Source organism: Anarhichas minor, unplaced genomic scaffold (genome assembly GCF_050575085.1).
Source record: "Anarhichas minor isolate MPS153535 unplaced genomic scaffold, ASM5057508v1 ptg000025l, whole genome shotgun sequence".
NCBI classification, from domain to species: Eukaryota; Metazoa; Chordata; class Actinopteri; order Perciformes; family Anarhichadidae; genus Anarhichas; species Anarhichas minor.
The window spans coordinates 2,409,875-2,433,303 of NW_027466471.1; the positions used below are offsets into that span (position 1 = coordinate 2,409,875).

General features: G+C 41.9%; 1 protein-coding gene across 1 annotated transcript in view; it reads right to left on the minus strand.

Annotated features, from left to right (window-relative positions):
• The window catches only part of LOC142957665 (zinc finger matrin-type protein 4-like), a 130,049-nt gene that overhangs the window by 18,816 nt on the left and 87,804 nt on the right, over nucleotides 1-23,429 (minus strand). Inside the window, exon 4 of the mRNA XM_076099617.1 lies at nucleotides 9,578-9,734. Within this exon, the coding sequence (XP_075955732.1) occupies nucleotides 9,578-9,734 (157 nt within the window). The remainder of the gene's footprint in view (nucleotides 1-9,577; nucleotides 9,735-23,429) is intronic.

Here is a 23,429-nt window from a genome sequence, read left to right on the forward strand (position 1 = left end):
AAGAGAAAACTGGCAAATAATACTCAGGAATTAAAGGTGCATGATTACAAGACCTTGGCAAAGCTCATTTATCATCATCAGCGTACAGCATCCTCCTCCAGCGAAGTGTAATCACACTGATTTAATATTCTTTACGACCGAGAGTGCCGGCCATTTGTCTCCCGGCCCACCGGTTTTATGTGTTTACATTCAAGGTGACAGACTCTTGTTCATATCAGATCATGTTTTTGCTCGATGGCTCTCATAGATAACCCGGCAGGCACATAAAGCAAAAGGAAACCCTTTCCTCCCATTTACTGCATCATTAGAGCCATACTGTTTAACACCCCTCTGTGCTGTGATTGGGGGTTCAGCTCGGCTCAGAAGGTGGGGCTCATTGCCGTCGCCAAGAGGCAGATGGTTTCGCCTCGGTGAGGCACCTGCTGCATGAAGGACACTTGAAAATGAAAAGGCCCTCGCTTCTCTATATTATAGGTTTGAATGTCGGCAAGACACACATTTGCCTTCTTTTGCTGCACGGATATGAATTCATGAGCTGCTACGTAGGCTCCTGAAAACACACTAAAGAACACTCTGAGAGGACTGCAGCTTTATCCTGGAGACATACAATTTCGTTTGACAGTGATGTCTGAGAAGAACATTTTTTGGAGAATCATCAGTACACCAGGGTATGAATCATCCTAGCCTGATGGTCTTGATTTATCATCATCAAGTCAAGGAGACAGTACACATGCCACATTTTATAACGGCAGCGTTGTAGCTGGTTAGTCAGAGGACATACTTTTGGGCAGTTTACTGGCCTGGTAGGTTTTCCTCTGGACCGATGTTTTCCACTTGGAGCTCACAGTGATTCTGATTCAGATAGTTGCATTTCCTGTCCTTCAGCAGAGATGTGCTCTGTGGCAGTAATAATCATAATCATCACTTAGTGTTTGTCTGCAGGGAGATGCGTACCGCTCTCACTGGATGAAAAGCTTACATTTCAAAAGGCTGCTCGACATGAACAGGCTTATTTTCAGCCAATTTCAACGCAAATGTAATTTATAAACTACACCGCAGCTTTGGTTTGTGATTCATTGGCGGGGAGTTAAGACAAAGAGGAGTTGTGAGGCGTTGCACTGCAGCAAACACTTTGGGATTGCTCTGCCGCTTGAACTTCTGCTGTTCTGTGTATATCGTCTCATTCAAATTCATATATTTAGCTCTTTTATTTGCTCTGTTTTGGGCTTTGGGGAGATTTGTGTGAAGATTTAGCTTATCATTGACCAACCTAGTAAATACAAGTAGACTGACAATCCATTCAAAATCACATCTACAGCACATACCTTCAACGCCTCAAAGAAATACACACATTGTTTCCATGTGCCACATGGATGCATCCAGTACCTGCCCTGTTTTAGAGCACTGAGTTGGGTTTAAAAGCCAAACCCCCTCCTTGCATGGCATTTGTATGCAGACAGAGGAGCAGTACAAAGTAGACCTATTTAGCGTGAACAGGGTTATATAATCTGAGGAGATTCAGCCTCTGTGAGGAGAAGGGATCAAAGTACTCTTGCAGTTATCTCTTCCTACAACGACACTACTCACCTTCCTCCCCTGTGCCCACAGACCCTGTACGACTCAAAATATCGAATCGATCATGTTTTCATTTTGTTTCTGAGGAGGAATCTCTGCAAGCTGTGCAGGCCATGGAAAGCAAATGGACATCTCCGTCCCTTATATAAATCACCATCTGAACCAAGCTGACACTAAACAGACTAAGCAGTCTGCTTGTCCTTTAGAAAGAGATGCACCAGTCGATTAGCTGACGCTTAAAACTGGCTAGTTTTCAAGACATAAAGCTTGCAATTTGTCACAACTTCAAGATCAAAATAAGACAGCACAGAGTCTTTGCCTAGCATAGACCTACTATCAGCTGAAGAATATATCAAGGATTAGAGGATTTATGTCTCAACAGGATTACGAAACAAACTACACTTTGGTCGTACGACTTCCCGTCGCCATAAATTCAATTCCATTTATTTTGTATAGCCCAAAATCACAAATTTGCCTCAGAGGGATTTTACAATCTGTACACATACAACATCCTCTGTCCCAGGACCCTCACATCGGAACAGGAAAAACTCCCCCAAAAAACCTTTAACAGGGAGAAAAGAGGGAGAGACCTTAGGGAGAGCAACAGAGGAGGGATCCCTCTCCCAGGATGGACAGAAGTGCAATAGATGTCATGTGTACAAAGGTAAAGGAGGACTAGTGTTCGCTGTGATGACGTTTTGTAGTCTTTTAAGGCACTTAAACGCTTCAAAAAGGCTATAAACGTAGCCACATCTTAGGCACAGCTGTGCTATGATCCAAATACTAAGGTCAGCATGCTTACATGTTCACAATGACACCATACTGATGTTTAGATATGATGTTCACCGTTTTACTTTAGCGTGTTAGCATGCATAGCATTAGTATGCAGATATTCAATTAATAAAATCCTATAGGTGCTCGATGAAAAGTCAGAGGATCAGTGAAGTTATTACAGTTGATCCTGAAAGCATCATGACTTTCTTTGCCAAACATCTTCGAGACATTTGTCTGGACCAGTGCACTGAGATTACCGTCCGTAATGCAGCACAGCTAATGAGGCTAAAAAGGCACTTCCATGGTCATTTCTGATGGAAACTGACCATTAGTTGTTGTTTTTTCGCATTTTCATTCATTGTCGGTTGCTTTAACTTTGAATTGAACGGTTCTGCACCAGAGTGCCTGCAAAAAAATGTAAATGTTATTCTATGATTAATTCACTGTCAACAGACTGAAACCTTGGAAGATTATAGTCTCAGTTCTACGTGAAGAAAGTGGTCATGATCATTCTAGCTCCAGATTTCTCCAAAATCCCTTCCCAGTAAATCAGTGCCGGGAAAACACATCGTCACATTAAGCCGCAGATGTTGAAGGAAGTGATATTCATGGCAGCGATTTCACTCACCGCCCAGAAACCTGGAATTAAGCCAGAATGTGGAGACAGTTCTTAGAGAAACCATGTGGAGGAATATAAAAATGCACGGGCTGTGATTATATAAAAATACTAATGACGAGCCTCCCTGAGCTCTAAGATAGAAACTGAATAGGATTTCAAACACATTGCAACACTAGCAACTGATATTCAACTACAAATGCATGCAGATGAGCATGTGCTATATGGGTCAGTGAAAATATTCACATTAATCCAACTGTGCCTGAGTTAAAGGGCAAACAAGGGTTATCTGTTGGCCTATAGATGCTGAGTGTGATACAGTAGCTGAGGATACAGCCTGCGGGAAAAGCATTAAATATAAATTTGTTGGATGAAATTCTTGCGTGTTCAGAACAACCGCTTACGCAGGGCTTTTCTACATTATGATTTTTTTTCTACATTTTGAAATGTTTATCATGGGTTTTGAATTAAGGTTATGGTAAAAGTGATGATGTAGAGCAGGAAAAAAAGGCTCGAGTCGACTGTATGAGGATCTCCCATGACAACAGAGATGCTGTATATTCTCATCAGTGTTTATTGAGGGCATTTTTAAATAGCAGTGCCTGAATGGATCTTTGGTGTTTGGGGTGAATGAGGGTAAAAATGCTACAGATTGCAACTGAATAGCAGCTGACAGCCAGCTGGAAGAACTCGGGTCCCGAGAGGCAGCCGGATCAACAGAGGAATGTGGCCAGTGTGCTGATGTACTGATGTAGAGATCAATAGACTGGGCCTCCTGGTGCCCTGGATTTATCTTTCTGACATGTTCTATTTGTGACAGATCTGGGTGCCTGTGCGATAGAGGTACTTTAAATTATTGTTTAGAGAGTAAAACAAGACTCCAAATAGCTTGTTCTCCACTCTTTAACCCACTTTCAACTGGAAGATGGGTTGTTTGGACAAAAGCAACAGACTCACACTTATATTGACCTACTCAATCTTTTCCCTTTCGGAATTGTCTGATATGTGGAACAATTCTTATGCACTGACTGTGAGACAGAGCAAAGTTACAAACAGAAATAGTATATTGGCTTTAATATGTGGGTCTGATTTTTGTATTTCACCATATCTATGACTATTGATGGTGAGGTTTAGTGTCCCATGATGTTTAAAACGCAGTTTTTTCTCATCTCAGGGTGAATCAACTTAAGTGGGCTCACCTGCTTTCTGAAACAGAGCCCTGATGGAGAAAGATCTTCTTTTCACCACAGCACCACTAAATTAGTAAGTGCTGTGCAGTAAAGATATCGTCAAAGAAACAGTAGGTGTGTTGTGTGGTTTGAAACAAATATCATTTTAACCAACACTCTCATAAATATGACTTAAATCCATTGTAAAATACTAGATTCGCTTGATCTACATAATATAATGAAGTTGACTTTACTTGTAAATTTATTTTTTATCGATACAAAACTAAGAATGTTTTACAAAGACGTGCTCGATCTACACTGTAATGAAACGCTGTAAATGTACAGTTGATTTATAACAGTATTATTACATAGTAACTGTAACATACAGTTAAATATCCATCCTTCACATGTTAACATGCCATCATTTAACCATAACGGCAGATAACCATAATTTATCAGCATACGGTATTTTCTGTGGTGGAAATACGCCTCTCTAAGTTCAGTGAGTCACTATCTACATCGTACTGTTGTTTATAGGCTAATGTTTCTGCTATGATGATAACACATTTTTATTATTCAAACTGCTCATTGCCTACAAGTCATTTTTGAATGACAAGACGTGATCGGCTGTTACTGAACTCGACTTTGGACAGCACAGCTTCAGTTCATTGTTCTGAGCAGCCATGTGGAGATGAACCGAGGAAAGTCACGCTTATCACGGATAGTGTTCAGTATTGTTTTGTCTTTATGATTATTGAACTGTTAACATCTCAGATAATGTTTCATTTGGTCTGTTTCATTACATCAGGTTGTTAAAATTGGCGAAGCTAGCTCTGTAACGTTAGCTAGCTCGAGCTCAAGTAGCTGTAGTAGGACTAAGCAGCCAAACGCTGCAGTCAAAATCCTCTCTCACTGTTCACTCCATCTTTCTCCTTCTCTTCTCTCTCTCCTTTCACTGTCATGTACGTCATGCAGTTCACATTTACATGTGTAAAATGTGTGTGTAATTAAACATGCTGTACCGCTTCAGTTTTGGAATAGAAATGTTCCTAATATTATTTGTCCTTCAAAGTCAGCTGTGTAAATGATTGAGGACATGTAATAAACTACAGCAACATGATATACATGCTGGTGAAAAGGTGGAAGGTTCCAAAAACAGAGCTGAGCTATGCCCAAAAATGATAAACTAAAATCCATCAATACAGAGCCCCAAACCTTTCTAAGCAAAATATATATCTCTATCCTAACCTGTGAAAAACAGAACAAAAACAGGCTTCTCACTCTGTGGGGAGTGGGCTGCATTAATAAACAGTAACGTTCAGTAGTTTAGCCATGAACTGAATTGGAAAACTGTTAAGAATAAATCAAGAAATGGAGTTGGTGTCAGGCTCAGTTTTGATCATTCCCATAATTCAACCAGGCAAAACAAGAGTAGAGAGAGATCGATGCAAGCCCAGGAATAAATAAGCACAGAGCCCACAGATGGATGATAGGCCCTGAATGCAGCACAGGAAGCAGAAGCAGTGGGATGGTGCAGCAATTGTGCAGCTGACAGACGTGATCAAGAACTCATGAATTCTGGCCGATTGAGATAAAAACGTTGGCTCTTATTGTCCTTTCTTTCATTTCAGGTGTGCTACAGAAGAAAGTTTTCCCGTGGGTGTAACAGTGCAAACACTGTCTGAAGTAGCTCTGCAGACTTCACACATTATGTTCTACTTCCCATAATATGCTGGTGCCGCTGAAGTGAAAGGAATTCTTCTTCTTCTCAACCAAAGACTTCAAGGATCTGTCCAACAAACACTAACTCAAAGACAGGAGCTTTGTGCACCAATCTACTGATTCAATAGCACCAGTTGAGAGGGAAAGCAGGCTACAGTGGCTGATGCTGTTCTAATAAGAGATACATCCAGAATGGTCCAATGATGGGAGACTTCAGACAACTATATATACACTATATATATATATATATATATATATATATATATATATATATACAGTATATATATATATATATATATATATAGGACCACTATGAAAATGCATCGCCTTATCAGTCAACAGAACACTTACAACAAACTAAAAGAAAGGTATTGCTGAGCACAAAGTAAAGCATAAAGTTGTGAAGTGTACTAAGTGGCTCGGTCAACTGGAGCACCAACAAACAAAAGATAACAAACAAAGCTCAAGGCTGATCTGTTCACATCCACACTGCTCACTGTGGACTCAGGTGTTGGGCTTCAGAACAATCTGAAAATATAATGTTTACCGTGTTTCTCATTCACCGTTTCCCCCCGTGTCCTTCGCTCATTATTCTCACGCAACTGCCAATTTGTAAGTAGATTCAAGGTGAGCAGCTGTCAGTGGATTACAACTGCAGAAAACTTCCATCGCCCCGGAGGTAAGGAGCAGTCGGTGATTAAATCTAAATAACACACGCATAGATGCACACAGAAAAACTTTGTCAATCACACCAGCTTGTTGGGTTGCTGCATCATCATCATCAACACTGACAACTGACAACAACCAAAAGCAGAGCAGTTATCAACAACTGGTGCTAAATAGGTCTGACCCTGGAAAAGGGCGTGAAATCTTTTTTTAGCCAGAAATACTGGTTGGGAATGACTAGAAACTCAGTGGTTGTGATGCCATGTCTACCTGCAACCTCTTGCCACAGATCACTTATGTCTGAGTTGCAAGACCCTCAATCAAAGAGTGACGGTGGCTCGAAGCGGATTTTTAATTCAGAAGATCAGCGGTTTGATCCCCTGTTCTTCCAATCCAAGTTGATGTGTCCTTGGGCAAGACACTCAATGTCCATTTAGCATTAACTTTTCAGATTGTTCAAATAAAATAGTTCCTAGAGGCCTAAAGATGGAAAAGTATCCAGTATTTAACAATTCCATCCATGCTCACAGAGCCATCCCACTTCTGTTTTGTTGTTGCTAGGATAGAGGAAAAAGAACAGCACTGACATCTCAAGGTGAGCTCAAAAGTAGGGAGGAGGAGGTAGGGGAGTATGAGGGCAGAGAGGGAAAATGTATTAAAGGCACAGTGCAGACACAGGAAGTTGGCAACTGACCATCCAACATGATAATCTTAATGGAAGTGATGAGGGAATGTCAGACCATGGCCACCAAGCATCCCATTTCCTCGAAAATGGCGCTTGTTTATTGTTCCTTGTCCTCACTAAACAGGGTTAATTTTATGAAAAGAGGTCAGGTGATTTATTAAAGTGAATAAGCTACATACTGTGTACTGAGACTCCTTCCTACCAAGCCCCAAGGTAGCACGTTGGACTGTGTGCTTGCTTCCGGGTCTGATATGTAATGCCATTGTGCTAAAGAGACGTCAGCGTAACTCAGCTTTTTTTTTAAGGTAAATCAACTTCCCAGTATAAACACCTAAATAGGCCCTATTTAAGTTATTAAGTCTTAAAAGTTGTAAAATTCAATAAAAATAATCCAATAAAACTAGTAGCCGAATCCAGAGTTATTCTCTCCTTTCTCTGTTCATATGAATGAGCCCCAGATCGAGGCTGGGAGGCAGGGATAAAGAACACGAAAGTGGGCTTGCTCTGTGGGCCCCATAGATTAGGAAGCAGTGCCCAAAATCCGGATAATTTTCTACTTGGAAGTCAAACTTTTTTTGCTTCATGCACCTTTGAGCATATTTCAAAGGAATTAACGTGGGCCCCGCCTCCAACGTATCCAGTTCTCTTTATACATCCATGCTCCTTACGCGGACTTTGTCGCTTCTTATACTAAGTCAGCTGACTTTCTCCCGTCATAATCACTACGGCCACTAGTGGTCACCACCTCACAATAAACATAAATTTGGGTCATAATAAGTTGCTTGCAAAGACAACCTGAGCATCCTGGATTTATTTAATACAACCATCATTTAGACAGGGAGAAAAGGCTCTGGAGGTTAGGAGCCAATACTGTATTACCATAGGCGGAATTTAAGAGTAATGTTGAGAAACAATTTAAGGGTGTGAATTTAAAAGTGCACTACTCATGCCAAAACGTACTTAGTGCTGATACCAAAGGTATGACTCAAAACACAAGTACACAGAACAAGCTAAGTTATAGGAACAACAACTAGCGTAGCCATGCTGCTGTATTGGTGAACGTGCAGTATATTTTGACCCCTGTACATCATCTCTGTGTGAATGTGATGTTTCAGAGCACTGAATCAAAACAGTGCAACTATACACTAATATATACACTAATACAGTGATTCTCAACTGGTGGGTCACGGACCCGTTTTCAGTAAGTCACGGACCCATTTTCAGTAAGTCGCGGACCCGTTTTCAGTAAGTCACGGACCCGTTTTCAGTAAGTCGCGGACCCGTTTTCAGTAAGTCACGGACCCATTTTCAGTAAGTCGGGACCCGTTTTCAGTAAATCACGGACCCATTTTCAGTAAGTCGCGGACCCGTTTTCAGTAAGTCACGGACCCATTTTCAGTAAGTCGCGGACCCGTTTTCAGTAAGTCACGGACCCGTTTTCAGTAAGTCGCGGACCCGTTTTCAGTAAGTCACGGACCCATTTTCAGTAAGTCACGGACCCGTTTTCAGTAAGTCGCGGACCCGTTTTCAGTAAGTCGCGGGCCTTTGCCTGAAAAAAAATATATATAAATAAAATATAATCTTGTGCTTTTATTTTGAAGGGGATTTTTTATGCAGTGGAGTGCCGTCTATTCACACTCCTTAACAATATTTGGCGTTAATGCCTTGTAATACTAATATCAGCAGAGGATAAACTGAAAACTATACCTCTGTCAAATGACACTATAAGTAAACGAATTGAAGACATGTCGGATGACATCAAACAACAGACCACAGGTCGAATTAAGGCAAGTGGTCATTTTGCATTACAAATGGACAAATCTACAAACATAACAAACAGCAGTTTTTACTTGTTTACGTGAAACATGTGTGGGACGGGGACTGACAGGAACAATTTATCTACACAAGAGAGCTCCCTACTACTACGACTGCAGAGGACATTTTCAGCTCAGGTTCAAACTGCACCATCTTTACATTAAATACATTTGAGAAGATTCCTCGACTTGGGTCGCGGCTTGTCATTAAGGGGTGATGGTGGGTCCAGTTGAGAACCACTGCTCTAATATGTACACTGGATAATAATATATATCTGTTAGGACTCCAGCTCAGAGACAACAGTGGGAGAGATGTGGGGAGAGCACACACTCAGTCTGTACGGACATACATGCACATAGTTATTTAAAATCAGCTCCGCGGTTCTACTCCACTTCACGCTTACATAACCACACCGTTGTACATTGTCAACACATATGGCATCCTGTGTCTCATTCCTTAGTTATGATTTCTTTCAATAATAAATCCCCTTTGGACAGATGTAGTGTAGCTCCTCTATCATTTATACCCACAATGCATTTTCAACCGGGGCTATACCTTTGGTTGTGATGGCAGGCTGCTCCCCCAGTAGCAGTTTTAGCCTCTTGGCGTGGATTTTACCCTGGTAGTGTGACTGTGCCACCACTGCTGAGGTGAAGGACATGTTACACAGCGTGCAGCACTTATTCTTGTCCACGTCGCCCTTGTCGCTGCCCTAAAGAAACACAATAAGATTGTATCAATCATACGTCACAGAATCCTGGATAACATTTACTTCAAAGTCGTAAAAAGCTCAGTAAACGGTTCTAGCAAGACAGCTGCACATTGAACACATCGCTAATCTCTATCACTTCTGATTCAGATGAGGGAAGGGGTGCTATACTCCTCGCCTAAAGTCGTGAGACCCTGGTGGGATGCAAATGGAGTCGACTGTTTTTAAGAAGTGATAGCGGGGCTAATACAGCTGATGGAAGACCGCTCCCTGAGTTTCCATCTGTGCAAGCTGCAACAAACCCCATTATCTGAGGAGAATGTGAAGGACGCAGTGCAACCCGCCGCACACTGAGAGAGATGGATGCTACAGTTTTTACTGAGAAGTGAGAGGGAGGAGAGGAAAGCAGTGCCCCCACCAGACACCTTCCTGGGTCAAGGACGGGCAGACACAAACAGAGGGTATAGAGATATGTGTCTCTTTAGCGGAGTTGTCTCAGCGAGATAATGAGCCCAATAAATATGCATACTTCTGACACTGACCGTTGCAGTATGACTTTGTATCATGCATTAGCTAGCATTAACTAGTCCATGTCCATGTGTCCTTGGACAAGACACTTAACCTCAACTTGCTTCCATAGGCTGTGCTATCGGTGTATGAATGGTTCCATAGTCCTGATGGGCAGGTGGCACCTTGCATGGTAGCAATGGTGTATGAATGGATGAATGATGACATGTAGTGCTAAAGCACTCTGAGGGGTTGGAAGACTAGAAAAGCACTGTACAAGTACAAGTCCATTTACCAAGTCCATATATGTATTTTGAGTATACTACTATCACCTCGCTGCTACAAAGATCGCTGTTTGCTTGTTTGTTCAAAGTTCAGTCAAATTGAAGGTGCCAGATCCCCCCCACTGCGACACTGCAGGTCCTTGGGTCCCCAGCAACACAACCGCCAAGTCGATGAGATGAAAGGTCCTTGTGATATGCGAAGGACATACTCCCACACTTAAATACACACCGACGGACGCTTCTCTTTACAGTTAGATGATAACAAGCTATTTTGTTATTTTAGAGCTTTTAAGACAGCATTAGCTTGTTGCTCAAACAAACCAATAGGTGATTTCAGCCCCACTGAATCACTGTCAATCAGCCAGAAGATAGACTCTTGTATTCACTGCATTAGCCCGTGGTCTTTACAGAGGACATTTTCTTTTCTTTCTTGAGGAAGATATAGATGGTACGAACGATGTGGACATTTTTACCATTCACCTAAAGTAGGCAGAACAATTACAAGGACTTTCTCTCATTTGTCAATGATTGCATCTTTCATCTGAAGGCTCTTAGTGTTTCACATCAGAAGGGATGACTGCAGTCATCTTGCACTTCTCTTTTCAGGGGAAGAAATCAGAAAGCAGAGATGTAACCCAGACTGTAGTTAGAGAGCAATTCAACCTTGTTTACCATTGTGTACTCAACATAGAAAGGTATAGTTTGACATTTTACAAAAGACACTAATTTGATTTCTTGCAACGAGTTAGATGTGAAGATCAATGCAAATCTCACACTAAATATTAAGCTAGAGCCAAGCCACTTAGCCTAGCTTAGCATAAATACTGGAAACTAGCCTGGCTCTGTCCAAATGTAACAAAATCCACCTACGAGCACGTCTAAAGCTCACAAATGTTAAATCAAATAATTTTTTATTGCGTAAAAAAGCCAACTTGAAACACAGCAACGTACGGTTCTATGGGGGTTCTATGGGGGTTATGTGCTGGCCTATGAACAGAGCCAGGCTACATCTTTTCAAGAGTTCATGCTAAGCTATGTAGCTTCATATTTAGTGTACAGACATGTGGTATCAATCATTTCATTTAAATCCAAGAAATTGAATCCCACATATATTAGCAAAACTATCCATCTAACACTACTATCTTCTACAAATTGTACTCACCAATTACAGGTCCTTTTCAAGACACCATGAAGGCCAGTGCTCTGGTAAATATACTGCACACAGATATAGTCAGGCCACCGACCAACCCAACCGTAGGAGTAAAGAAATGCATGAAATAAATAAATTGTAATGTTCATAACTAGGAAATAGTCAAAGCCCAACAGTGTTGTTTGTGCTTTGATACACAGGATTAAAGCAACATTGATTGAGTGAGCTACAAACCCTGAGTGCAGAGAACATGACTCTTAATTATATTCCAGTGGTGCAAGTTGTTTGTTTACTTTGGAAGCATTTGCATAAGGTCACTCAGAATGCAAATGCAAAGTCAATCTGTATTTTCAATTAAAGCAGCAAATGAGCAAAAATGCTGCACCAGCCCACATCAGGGAAGTCAGCACGTTAGAGACAGTTACTACGAGAAAATGGCTTACTAGTCACCAGATCTGTTGGCAGTTTGTCTGTCGATACAAAGCGTATATGCTGCTAAACTCCCCTGTTGCTTGACTAATCTTAGTGCCACTGCTGCCCTGATGCTCATTTCTATGTTTGTCTCTTTTTGTGAAGCTGTACTGTACTTTCAGCAGCTCTGTAATTGCTTGTTTTTGCTTTGCTCAACCATGAAATGATCTGCTTCTACTGCTGCCACTGTCTGTGCTTTACTTTGACTGTAATTTATATGCCTTCTATCATAATTATTGTTTCAAACTTAATCATAGGCTGATTTTAGGCTTCCAACTTCACACCTGACCGACTCTAGCGTCTGTACTGGCCTCACCACTAAGCACCCGTCAACACCAGTAGAGGGTCATGTGACTGTTCACCGAGACCCCAAATAAACATTCAGCTTGATAAGCCAACAGAAAGATTGTGGCATGACCACAACATATTTCATGTAGCAATGAATCACTAACCTGTGTTACAGGCTAGTGATTAAGCTAATTACTGGTTCTATGATGAAACCTGCAGAAAGGATCTGAAGCAGGAGTTAACACAGATGGGAGGATCCCCCTCTTGCCCTCCGTAGTGTTGAAGTGAGTGTCACAGTGCTGTGGTTCTGATGGAAGAGAACCGTTTGGCTCCAACACAACAGCTTCCCCCAGGAGGAAGCTAATGTCACTGACTGACTGCTGTTGTGATATGTAGCGTTGCAGCTGGTAGCAGGTGTAATAAATAATAATTAGGTAATATCATAATATGTGATGATTATTAATAACTTAATTGTGAGTCATTAATCTTTAAAGTAGTATAAAAAGAATGGTGGTACTCAGCTTCCGGGATGAGACGACATTAGTTTAACAGAATTTAACATAAGATTATATTTAGGATGACACACGATTTTGAAAAAAATAAGGAAAACTTCAAAATTTAGAATTAATCAATTAAATGTTAATCTCACGGTTGCTACGGAGTTTTTGTCATTGTGTACAGTGATATATTATTTCAAACACATGCAAATCAAATGATCGAGTTCTTTATAAATGAAATATATATTGGACTAACTACATAACTAAACTACTAAACAGACAATAAATGAATAAACAATAAAGAATATGATGAAGAGTACAATGAATAACAATGAACCACAGATGAATGAAAGGTATAGCTTGTGACCAGGTAGAATCAGTAATGATCATCAATGATTTCTATACATGTACATGTTTCAAACATGCACCGTTCAGCAGTTAAGAGTTTGAGAAGCACAAAGCAAGACTGTGAAGCAATTTTATACTTGTTGTAATTTAAATGTGATTTAGATCTCTAGGCCTAAAGCTTATTGATCTGTTTTATTAATATTTCTATCTCAGATTATTTTATTGTCTGAAGAAGCCTGTACTCTCTGACGCCTTCTTGCTTTCTGTTTGGAACCACTCCCACCCTAACAACTATCTTGATTATTTCATTTAACCTTATTTTACATAATTAATACCAGTTACTTCATCGTCTGTTTAATTTGTTCATATTTGAAAGATGGCCTAATTGGCTGCAGACTGGTAGCAAACAGTTTGATATAAATCACTGAAGAAAACAAGATTAGAACAAATGCAAACAGACAAGTTAAAAAACTCAATATGAGAATGGTTTACAAATAAAGTGAGTTTGTTACTCTGAGGTAAAGTAAATATATATATACTGTATATATATATAGATAAAAATACAAGGACTTACTAAGACTAGGACTAGCATATTAAGGTCCATGCTATTTTGCATCAAGTGCATTTGAGTTGTCTGTACACATGACATCTATCACACTTGTCTCTCTCTCAGGTCTCTCCCTCTTTCCTCCCTGTTAAGGCTTTTTGGAGAGTTTTTCCTGTACGGATGTGAGGGTCCCGGGACAGAGAATGCCGCATGTGTACAGATTGTAAAGCCCTCTGAGGCAAATTTGTAATTTTTGGCTATACAAAATAAATTGAATTGAATTGAACAATTGTCTCTGTCTCCCTCAGGAAAGCAGAGGCTCGTAAAAGCAGAAAGGTTGGGTCATAAAACCTTGTACGGTCAGCCTTAACAAAGGTTTTATAGTTCATAAATTGTTTTGAGTGAGATTGACCACCAAGCCACTGTGAGTTCATCTATTGTGAGTCTGTCCAGACATGTTGTAGATGAGAGTCCAACCAACCAGTGAACGAGAGGTCATTAGAGAGGAAGAAGAGTGAGTTATTAGTTCAGATTGTGTTAGCCTCGTTAGTATCAGACTTCGCTTTATTTATTTATTTTGCTGCAGATATGTGTTTACATGACCCATATTCAATTTGGAATATTGTCATTATTATATTCATAATAGTGGACTATTACTGTGCATGTAAACATAGTCATTGTGTGGGTGGTTCAGAATAGCAGTAAGCAGCATCCAGTTATCTTATTAAGCTCAGAACAGGATGTTAAAACATCACGAGGGGATGATGCTACGCTTAAGTCATTATGGATGGGTCAAAGTCAAAGTGGCCAATGTATTTTTCCAAGATACAATGGCAGACTCCACCTTAAACTCTATCCAAGCAGGATATGTCATCACTTTATTGACATATGTAGGGGACAGACCGTACCAGCAGCATCATTCCTCTTTCCCTTCGCACTACTGATAGTTGAACATCGTTCAAACATCACGTTTCTTTAAGGCATCCTAGATGCTGTGTCAGTTGTCTGTCACTATAGTCAGGTTTCCATCCAAATGTGGCCATAATTAAAACTAATTTCCAGAATATTATGGAATGAATATGTACATCGGTGTATTTCTATCAACGACACAATGAGATGATGTCATTCTGAGAGTAGCAGTCCATTTCCAAACAGGGAAAACCCAAAAAGAAAACATGATGGTAATATGGTATTTATATGGATAGCCCCGAGAGGCAAGAGACGGAAAAAAATCAGGAGATCCATATCTGTGAAAACAGATGAATAAATGTTTGGGCAGATGATTTTTGTAATACTCATGTTGGCCTCCAGACGCTGAAGTACACTAATATCCCATGTTGTGAATGAACGCATTTACATTTTCTTCTGAAATGTTCTGACATGTTGTTGAAGTCCCGGTGAAAAGCCTGGCTGAGAAGGACTGTGGCTCCGCCTCCCTTGCAGATTGATTGATGGATGGATGTCATGATATGATTGAAATTGGTTGGTACTAGCTTACGTCAACACGTCTTTTTTTTTTGCATATATTGTGAAATTGGTGCAGAATATGACTGAGGATGTGATCCAAAAGGGTTAAAAAAGGCTTTTTTAATTCCATCTGGACTTTAAGTCACAAACACAGGAGAGAGAACGTTTTAGATCAGACTTGGATCACCCAATATTTTTTCCTCACTTGCCTCTTAGGGCTTCTGTATTTTTGTTCTACGTATTCATTTGAAAAAGGTAACAATCTTCTCATCGCTCCACACAGATCTGATGTTTTCCTCTTCAGCTATGTTTTATCTGACTTGTGCATGTCATGTCTTAAAGTTTAAGTGTGTTTTCATTGCACTTCATCACATTATGTATTTATTGATAGACCAACTGACTTTAGGATCCTATATTATATTTGATCTGTTGTTATTAAGATATCCTTCCTTGTGCAGGTCACATCCAACCAGGGGAATATGATCGTGTTGAAATAAGTCTCCCAAGGACCCTCTATAGTACCCCATGAGGTTTGATTTAGGACTCCAGAAGATGTCTTTTCTGACGCACAGCTGTATTTTTCCCATTGCAAAAAACAGTATAATGCTGTGAGGACATTGGCTTGTGCAGAGATGTTTGAGAGTTGGTTTGTGAAAACTATCTTTTAATAAGAATGCCATAGGACAAAGAAATGTGTTACTGCGAATTTTTGACCAGGTTCGACTGCTTTTCGATGCTTGAACACTATGGGCTGTTGTAACACAAAAACCTTAAAAGTGAATCTCACTCTTTCAATTGAAAAAAATCACATCGCAAACAAAGTAGAAAGTGGATGTGTTACACCAGGTCCATGCTGCACCTTTAAATTGAACCCTTCACTGAAATGCTATTTGCAGTGAACTGTAATCTGCTGCAGATCCTCACTGTGTGTGTGTGTGTGTGTGTGTGTGTGTGTGTGTGTGTCCGTGCATGCGAGGATGAGAAGACAAAGACACAGTTCCTCCTCCCACTGTGTGATAACAGCAGAACACTGCTGCGCTCTGAGTCATTCTGACACACACACACACACACACACACACACACACACACACACACACACACAGCCCCCCGTTCCGTCCTTGGCCTTGTCCTTGTCCTTTCCTGAGACACATGTGTACACACACACACACACACACACACATTCTTCAGCTGGTAGCAGCAGAAGCAGAAGGATCCATAATTTCATGGTTAATTAAAACTGGATAAACGAGGAACTAATTGCAGGGAAATGTAATTAATGAAGCGGTATGGAGGTGTATGTCGCTAGCTTGTCAATCACAGTGTATTATACAGACCCGGCAGCCAGGAAGAAGCTTTATGAGTGTACTGTATTTTGGGTGGGTGGACACAGCATGTGCGGCAGAGTAATAATTCTAATGGGAGATGATTAGGAATGTGGAGGGATTTCTGATAAGCTCAACAACATAGTTTTAAATATCTTTTTTTTTTCTTTTCTTCCCTTTTGGTTACAGAAAACACACGAGTCATCTGAAACACAACATATCCAACCTCTGCCATATTTCAGCAGTCGTGTATGGTGTGCTTAATTTTTTTTGTGTAATCATAACCCAGCAGTGGGAAATAATTGGAGTACTGCATTGGCAGAACATAGTGCTGCGCTGCACTTCTCTGCATATGTAACTGATGAAGGCAGGGAGACAGAGAGAGACAGAGAGAGGTTGCATTTAGGGGAGTGAGAGGGAGAAAGACAGAGAGAGGGGAGGGTCTGCCTCATTCCCATTCATGTGAGGCGTAATAAAATAATCTTTTTGATTTGCAAGCAGTAAATTCTCTTTGCTGTCAGCGCTGTGCTGCACATTTTCATCTTGCTTAAAGTGAAGCAGCGTGTCCTTGCCTGCTTATATTTGTGGCGTAACAGACGCCCAGTGTGCAGTCTTACTGCACTTATCTGTCCTTGTTTCCTTCGGTCGCTGCATCACAAACGCCGCCGCATCAACATGCTTGCAGAGACTCCATCTAGGATGCAACATTTTCTTTCTAGCGCTGGAGTCCACAAGCTGCGCTGCTCGAGGTAATAGCATTGGTTAGCCTCTATACTGGATCGGCCTGATCCGGGCCTGGCTTAGCATCGTATAATGGCTGGCACTAAATCTGGAGGTCAGGGAACTCTCACTACTCATGTGCGTCTCCCTTAAAGCGCATGCAGAGGAAAAAGGACAGCCATTGCAAAGGTACCCCTGCAAAAAAGGGATAAAAAAGGCCTTTCTCCCAACATAGCTGTGGACAATGCAGTCTATTGCTGCCAAGCAGAGCATCCAGGGGAGCGCTAAGCAGGGTTGGCACAGCGGCCTGTGCTGCTGCTGGTGCTGCTTCAGCCACGCATACAATGACGTGACCTTCAGATGAAACGGCAGGCGGTACTGAAAGGGACAGTAAATAAACCCTGCCTGGACTCGCCTGGAGAGTGAGTCACAGCGCCAGAGATGGATAGTAAAAGTGGCTTTACACATTGGGCCTCATGTAAGAATCCCTCGCACAAACTTCTTGAGTGACTTAATTGTATTTGTGTGAATTTTGTGTAGTTTTATGAATAAATGAGCAATCGTAAAAAACTAATTCTTTTCTACACGGGCAGACCATGAGTGTGCACAACTAGGCAGGTACAGTTTGGCGGGTTGGCAGAGCTACTTTTACCAATTTGGATGTGTTCCAAGAGCTCAGCAGTTATTTTGGTGAATTCAGTGTTTATTACCACTGGACTGTAGCGTGCACGCTGTAGGGGGCCCAAAAACATGGAAGTGTGAGGAATGTCCGCACCGTCCAGAAGGCATGCTATTGTTCAGGGGCTCCAATTCACATGTCGAAGTTTGTTCAAGTTGAGCTTGACACAAATGAAATTAATTATTCAAAAACGCTTGATTTTACACTAAAGTTAAAGGTTTGCTGAATCTAAAACCTCACAGAGAAAAAGAGAAATTAGAATAAAAAATTAATTCTTCAATGAGGCCCATTGATTCATTGACACGTTCGTCTTAATCCAACATATGCCGCCTTCTCTTTGTCTTTTCACAAGGTTAAACTAAACTATAAGCTCTTCACCGTGAAACATAATTGTGAACAGCAGGTTCAGACTGTGGATGACCCAGCCGAGGGACTCGGAGGATATTCTGATCAGTTACACCCACTCAGCAGAACGTACAGCTGCTGTGGCTGCACGTTCAGTGCTTTTAATGAACCATATGAAGCTGACACATTCACCCAAATTAGTTTTGCCCTGTTGGAGTCGCACCGCAACTTGATGATGAGGTCCAGACAGTTTCCAAAATAAAGTCACGGTGTGTTAATGACTTGGATGACTTGGGACAATCATTTAAAGAGGCACGCCTCATGATGTTTTACCACACATTTCAGTCATCTCATCAGGATAATTCCCACATTTGGGGTTGCAAGAGAAGAGTGCACTATCCCATAAAATAGCTGGAAATGGCTGTCTCTCTATGGCCATTGTTTAACTCCCTTTTGGATGTTCCCTTTTCAAACAAGTCATCACTCTTAGATCTGTACTGTATCTCTGGGCTCCCACTTTTATTCTGCCAGGTTCTGCTTTCTGCAGGTTTTTGCTAAATTGCAGCCCTTTACAAATGGCCCTCCCACCTCTGAGAGCAGCAATTCACATTCATCCCCTTTGTAAAGTAGCTCAAGAGGACATTTAAAATGTGAAGACGTTTCGGAAGAGAAATGGAGGCATGGAGTCCAGGTTCCACACTGAAAGGAGCTGCAAAAAACAGTTAGGGGGGGATCATCCTCTCCTGGAGAAGATTGACACCTCAGTTCTCTGGAAACATTTGATGTAATATCTAACACTGAGGTGCCTATATGTTTATTCAGCTTTGCGTGCTATAGAGTCTGTGTGCTTTTATTTGTTTGTACTGAGCCTTGAAGTGATATTGAACTGCTCTTTTTGATATGTCACACAATACAGATGAGATTCAGAGTGCTTTTTCCAGGCAAACAAGGCTAAAAATGCTGCATCAAAGCACATAAGCAAACAAATTTAAGAGCAGAGAGAAAATGTTTAACTTTATGAGCACATAAATGGTGGACATAAAGCAGAATAAACCCAGTTGCCAGAAAAAATGTTGGCAATGTTTCCGAACTATAAATATGTTTCCTAAATACCTCCCATATCAGCCTTATAGCACGCTTGCAGAAACACATTGTGGAACAATTGGTTAGGTTCAGGCAACCGACTAATTGGTTATGGTTGGAAAAAAGATACTGGTATGTGTTAAATAAATCATGTAACAACGTAACGTTACAACTTTAGCTAGCGTAAGTAAATAACAATTGCCCTTAGCAGACTTTATTACCCAACTTTACCTAACAAGCATAAGAATGTTGCGTGACAAGCCAACGTTTACTTCTGATTTCACACGGGACAGCAACAGTGGTCTCCTTGGTGAAAGTGTTTGTTTGACCCAGTGTCCTGACCTCCTTTCTCTCTTGTTATACTATCAAGTAACTTTCAATAATGGTTGCTTCCTATACTAAGTCACTTCCACTGAGCAAATGCAAAAAAGTCTACATTCAACGTATTTGGTTTGCAGGAACATACAATGCCAATATTATTTCACTAACAAGGACCACGCCAATAAAAGTACGAGTTTCGAGAGGTTTATTTGCGTAATGGAATTGCTGTTAGATTTAGGAAGCGGAAGGAGTCGAGGGATGAAGGGATGTAGGGTAGGGATCGAGGTAGAGTTGTGAAGGGATGTAGGGTAGGGGTTGAGGTAGAGGGATAAAGGGATGTAGGGTAGGGATAGAGGTAGAGGGAGGAAGGGATGTAGGGTAGGGGTCGAGGTAGAGGGATGAAGGGATGTAGGGTAGGGTAGGTGAGTGGGCCTATCATATATGCCTCTTTGACTTCCTGAGCCAGGAGCTTGTCGACTATGTCGGGTTCGGAGATGGCTGATTGCAAGTTTTTACATGTGACGGACGATTCTGGCTTCACCTGCACGCCTGGGTGGAAGCCGTGTGTGAGATCCTGGATGAGGAAGCTTGTGAACTGGTGGTCTGGGTGAGTTTTAAGGGCGAAAGCTAGGGCGTGGATGTTAATTGGTGTGTTGAGGTACTTACACTTGCTGTGCTTTGTTGGTTTATGGGGACAGGCTGGTCTTGCGTGGGCCCCCCCGCAGAAGGAGCAGGTGTGGAGGAATCGCCAGCTGGAGGATTGGCATCCTAGGTCGTTGAAGTTATTGCAGACCATCCTCCGGCCCTGGTAGAGGATTGGTCTACCTATTTTGTCCATACCTCTGGGGGGACGGCCGGAGGTGGTTGGCTGGTTGATTTCTGGTTTAGGGGTGATGGATGGTGGGGGAATTAATGGAGGCAGGCTGCGGTAAACGGGGGTGCTTCGTTTACGGGAAGCTGAGGTGGAGGGCAGAGGTGCTGTGAGGGTGCATGTGGTGGCCGGATGGGAGAGCTCGCAATTGAGAGAGGCGCAAGCTGCGAAAACTACAGTATAGTTCTGGGTTGAGTGTTCCCCAGTATGTTCCCTGGTTGAACTGCTGCACGTGACCGGCGGCTTCAGATGCGAACAGGACATGGTAGGTGTAGAACCCATTACCGCCGAACCGCAGGGCTAGTTCGAGTACATGTGCCGAGTAGTCGTCCAACTCGGCCCTGCGGTCGGGGAAAACGAAGCAAATGATATCACGGTATAGGGAGAAAGAGTAGGCAAATTCAGCCATGGTGAGTTCCTTGGATCGGGTGGGGAGTAGCTGTTTGAGTTCGATGGGTCCGAAAGTGGTGATTAATTCCCTCGGGATATGGGGATTGCATGTGGATGGATGAATGAGTTGAGCAAGGTCGATGTAGTTACCTGCGAGAATCTGTTGCCTGAGCGTGTGTGGCACTTGGGATGGTCGGGCGGATACTAAAGGTCGTGCTGGAGGTAGTGCTGTGGCTAAGTTAAAGCTGGTGGGTGGAGGAAGATGAGTCGGAAGGAAGCTGGGGTTGGTTGCTGGTGGACCTGTGGAAAAAGGGGGTGCATTTAAAGTGGGATACATATGGGTTTTGGGGAGTGAGAGGGTAGGGGAAGAGAGCGGGGAAAGCAGAGACAGGAGGAAACGCAGAGTTTTGGCTGTTGGCTCTGCCGTAGAATCCTGCTGTTGGAGCATTCTGTGCGGCTAAGGTTGCCGGTGTCGAGTTGAACGGAAAGGCAGGAGCGAGGGAAGAGGAAAATATGCTGGGATGAAGGGATGCATGTGCGTGGGTTGGAAGTGCAGATTGGGGAAAAGAGACTACAGGGTGAGATATCCCTGATGCAGAGAGAGTATGGGGGGGGAGGGTGCGATACAACCTGACCCTCTGGAGGGGCGGGTGGGAGAGCGGTGTTGTGGAGGGACGATGTCCCTCGGACGTCGGAGTCGGGATCTCCCCCTGGGGTTGTTGGAAGGCGAAGGACCGACGACTTCGGAATTGTCCGAGGATAGATGTTGGGAGCGGCGGGGGTCGTGGATGAGTTTGCTGGCCGACGAGAGATAATGGGAGACGGTGCCGTCTCCGGGACTTCTGGGAGTGTCGTCTTCGAACAGGTCGTTGTCGGAAGGAGTGAGGGTGATCTCCGGGTCCATTTTGTGAAGTACGTGGTTTCGGCTCGGGAATCGCACGTCATGTGAGAAGAACAGAGTCGAAGAGGAAGTGAACGGGTTCGTTGTGCTTGAATACTTGTGCAGAGGAAATGAGCTGTGTTCTGGGCGTGGTCCCGTTCCTGAACTAAGTTTATAAAACTAAACTTTCCTGGTGGCAGAAGAGGGACTTAAATCCTTCTCAGTAATCTCAGTAAAGACCTAATCTAAAGACGTGTTGGACCTGTGTTTATTTTATCTTTAAGAACAACCTCTTCTCACATGAAATCATGAATGGAGACTTGCACATTTGACACATCAGTAAACTGGTTAAACAGACTGTAACCTCTAAAAAGAGAGCTGGAGCAAACGTCATCGGAGTTAGGTAGAATTCATGTGTGCAATAAAAAACATAATGAAGTGAATTACAAAATAATTGCAACTTACTCCAGAATTCATTATATATTAGATGAATATCAAGTATTCAAGGTCCCTTGGGACCTACAGTATCATTAACATGTTAACAGCGTGTTTGCATACTGCCGTTAGCATTTAGCTTGAAGCACAAGACACATCTTTTTAGTGCTTGTAGAGTATGGCAGAGCAGTAGTTCTAATACTACTAGTACTAGTAATATTTGCACACATCTGATCTGATTGTTGTTATTTTTATATCTGTAATGACAGTGACGATTGGATCAAAAGGCAAATGATTTGAATCATTCAACACCACACACTGTATAGTTTCTACTGTCAACACCACCTAAACCAGACTGCAACACACTTTGTTCCAATCAGTATTCACACTCAAATCTGTATTCATAAATCTATGTTCATAATCTTCTCAACAATCGTAATTATTCATAAATTATAGAAACTTTTCGAGAAGCAATATGTATAGCAGCTCTCTCTTTGTTCATAATAACTGTGCATATCTTCGTTCGTGTCATTCATTATTTAGAGCAACCTGACATGACACTCATGAGCTTAGATACATGATGAGACAGACCGTGCAGTATGTTTTGCACGTGTGTTACCTCCATCTGCTGTTTAACTGAGGGGAACAAGTGCAAATGTGTATGCTGCACATACATTATGGGGGTGTTTGAGTACTGGATGGTACTGGCTGAATACTCTCTGTGTGGTACAGCTCGACCAGACTCATTTAATATGGTTTTTGTAATGTTATACATTCTTCATATCTAAATTTGTTCACAATTTGTATCCAAGATTTTGTTTTGGCGTGTGCCTTTGCTGGATGCAACATGCATGTACCAATTCATGCCCTTGACTCTATTAGTACTCAAATATTAGTATTTTTAAATGTGGGTATTACTGCATTTAAAGGGTGAAAACAGTTGCTATTTCTTTTGCAGTGACCATATATTTTCTCACAGGATGGCATTTTTTGCCCAGGCTGGTGTTCTCTGGCCATACTACAGATTTAGTGTACATTCATGCTGTAACAAATGTGTGTCCTTGCTTTAAGTGTGTGCGCGCCAAGTGTGCAA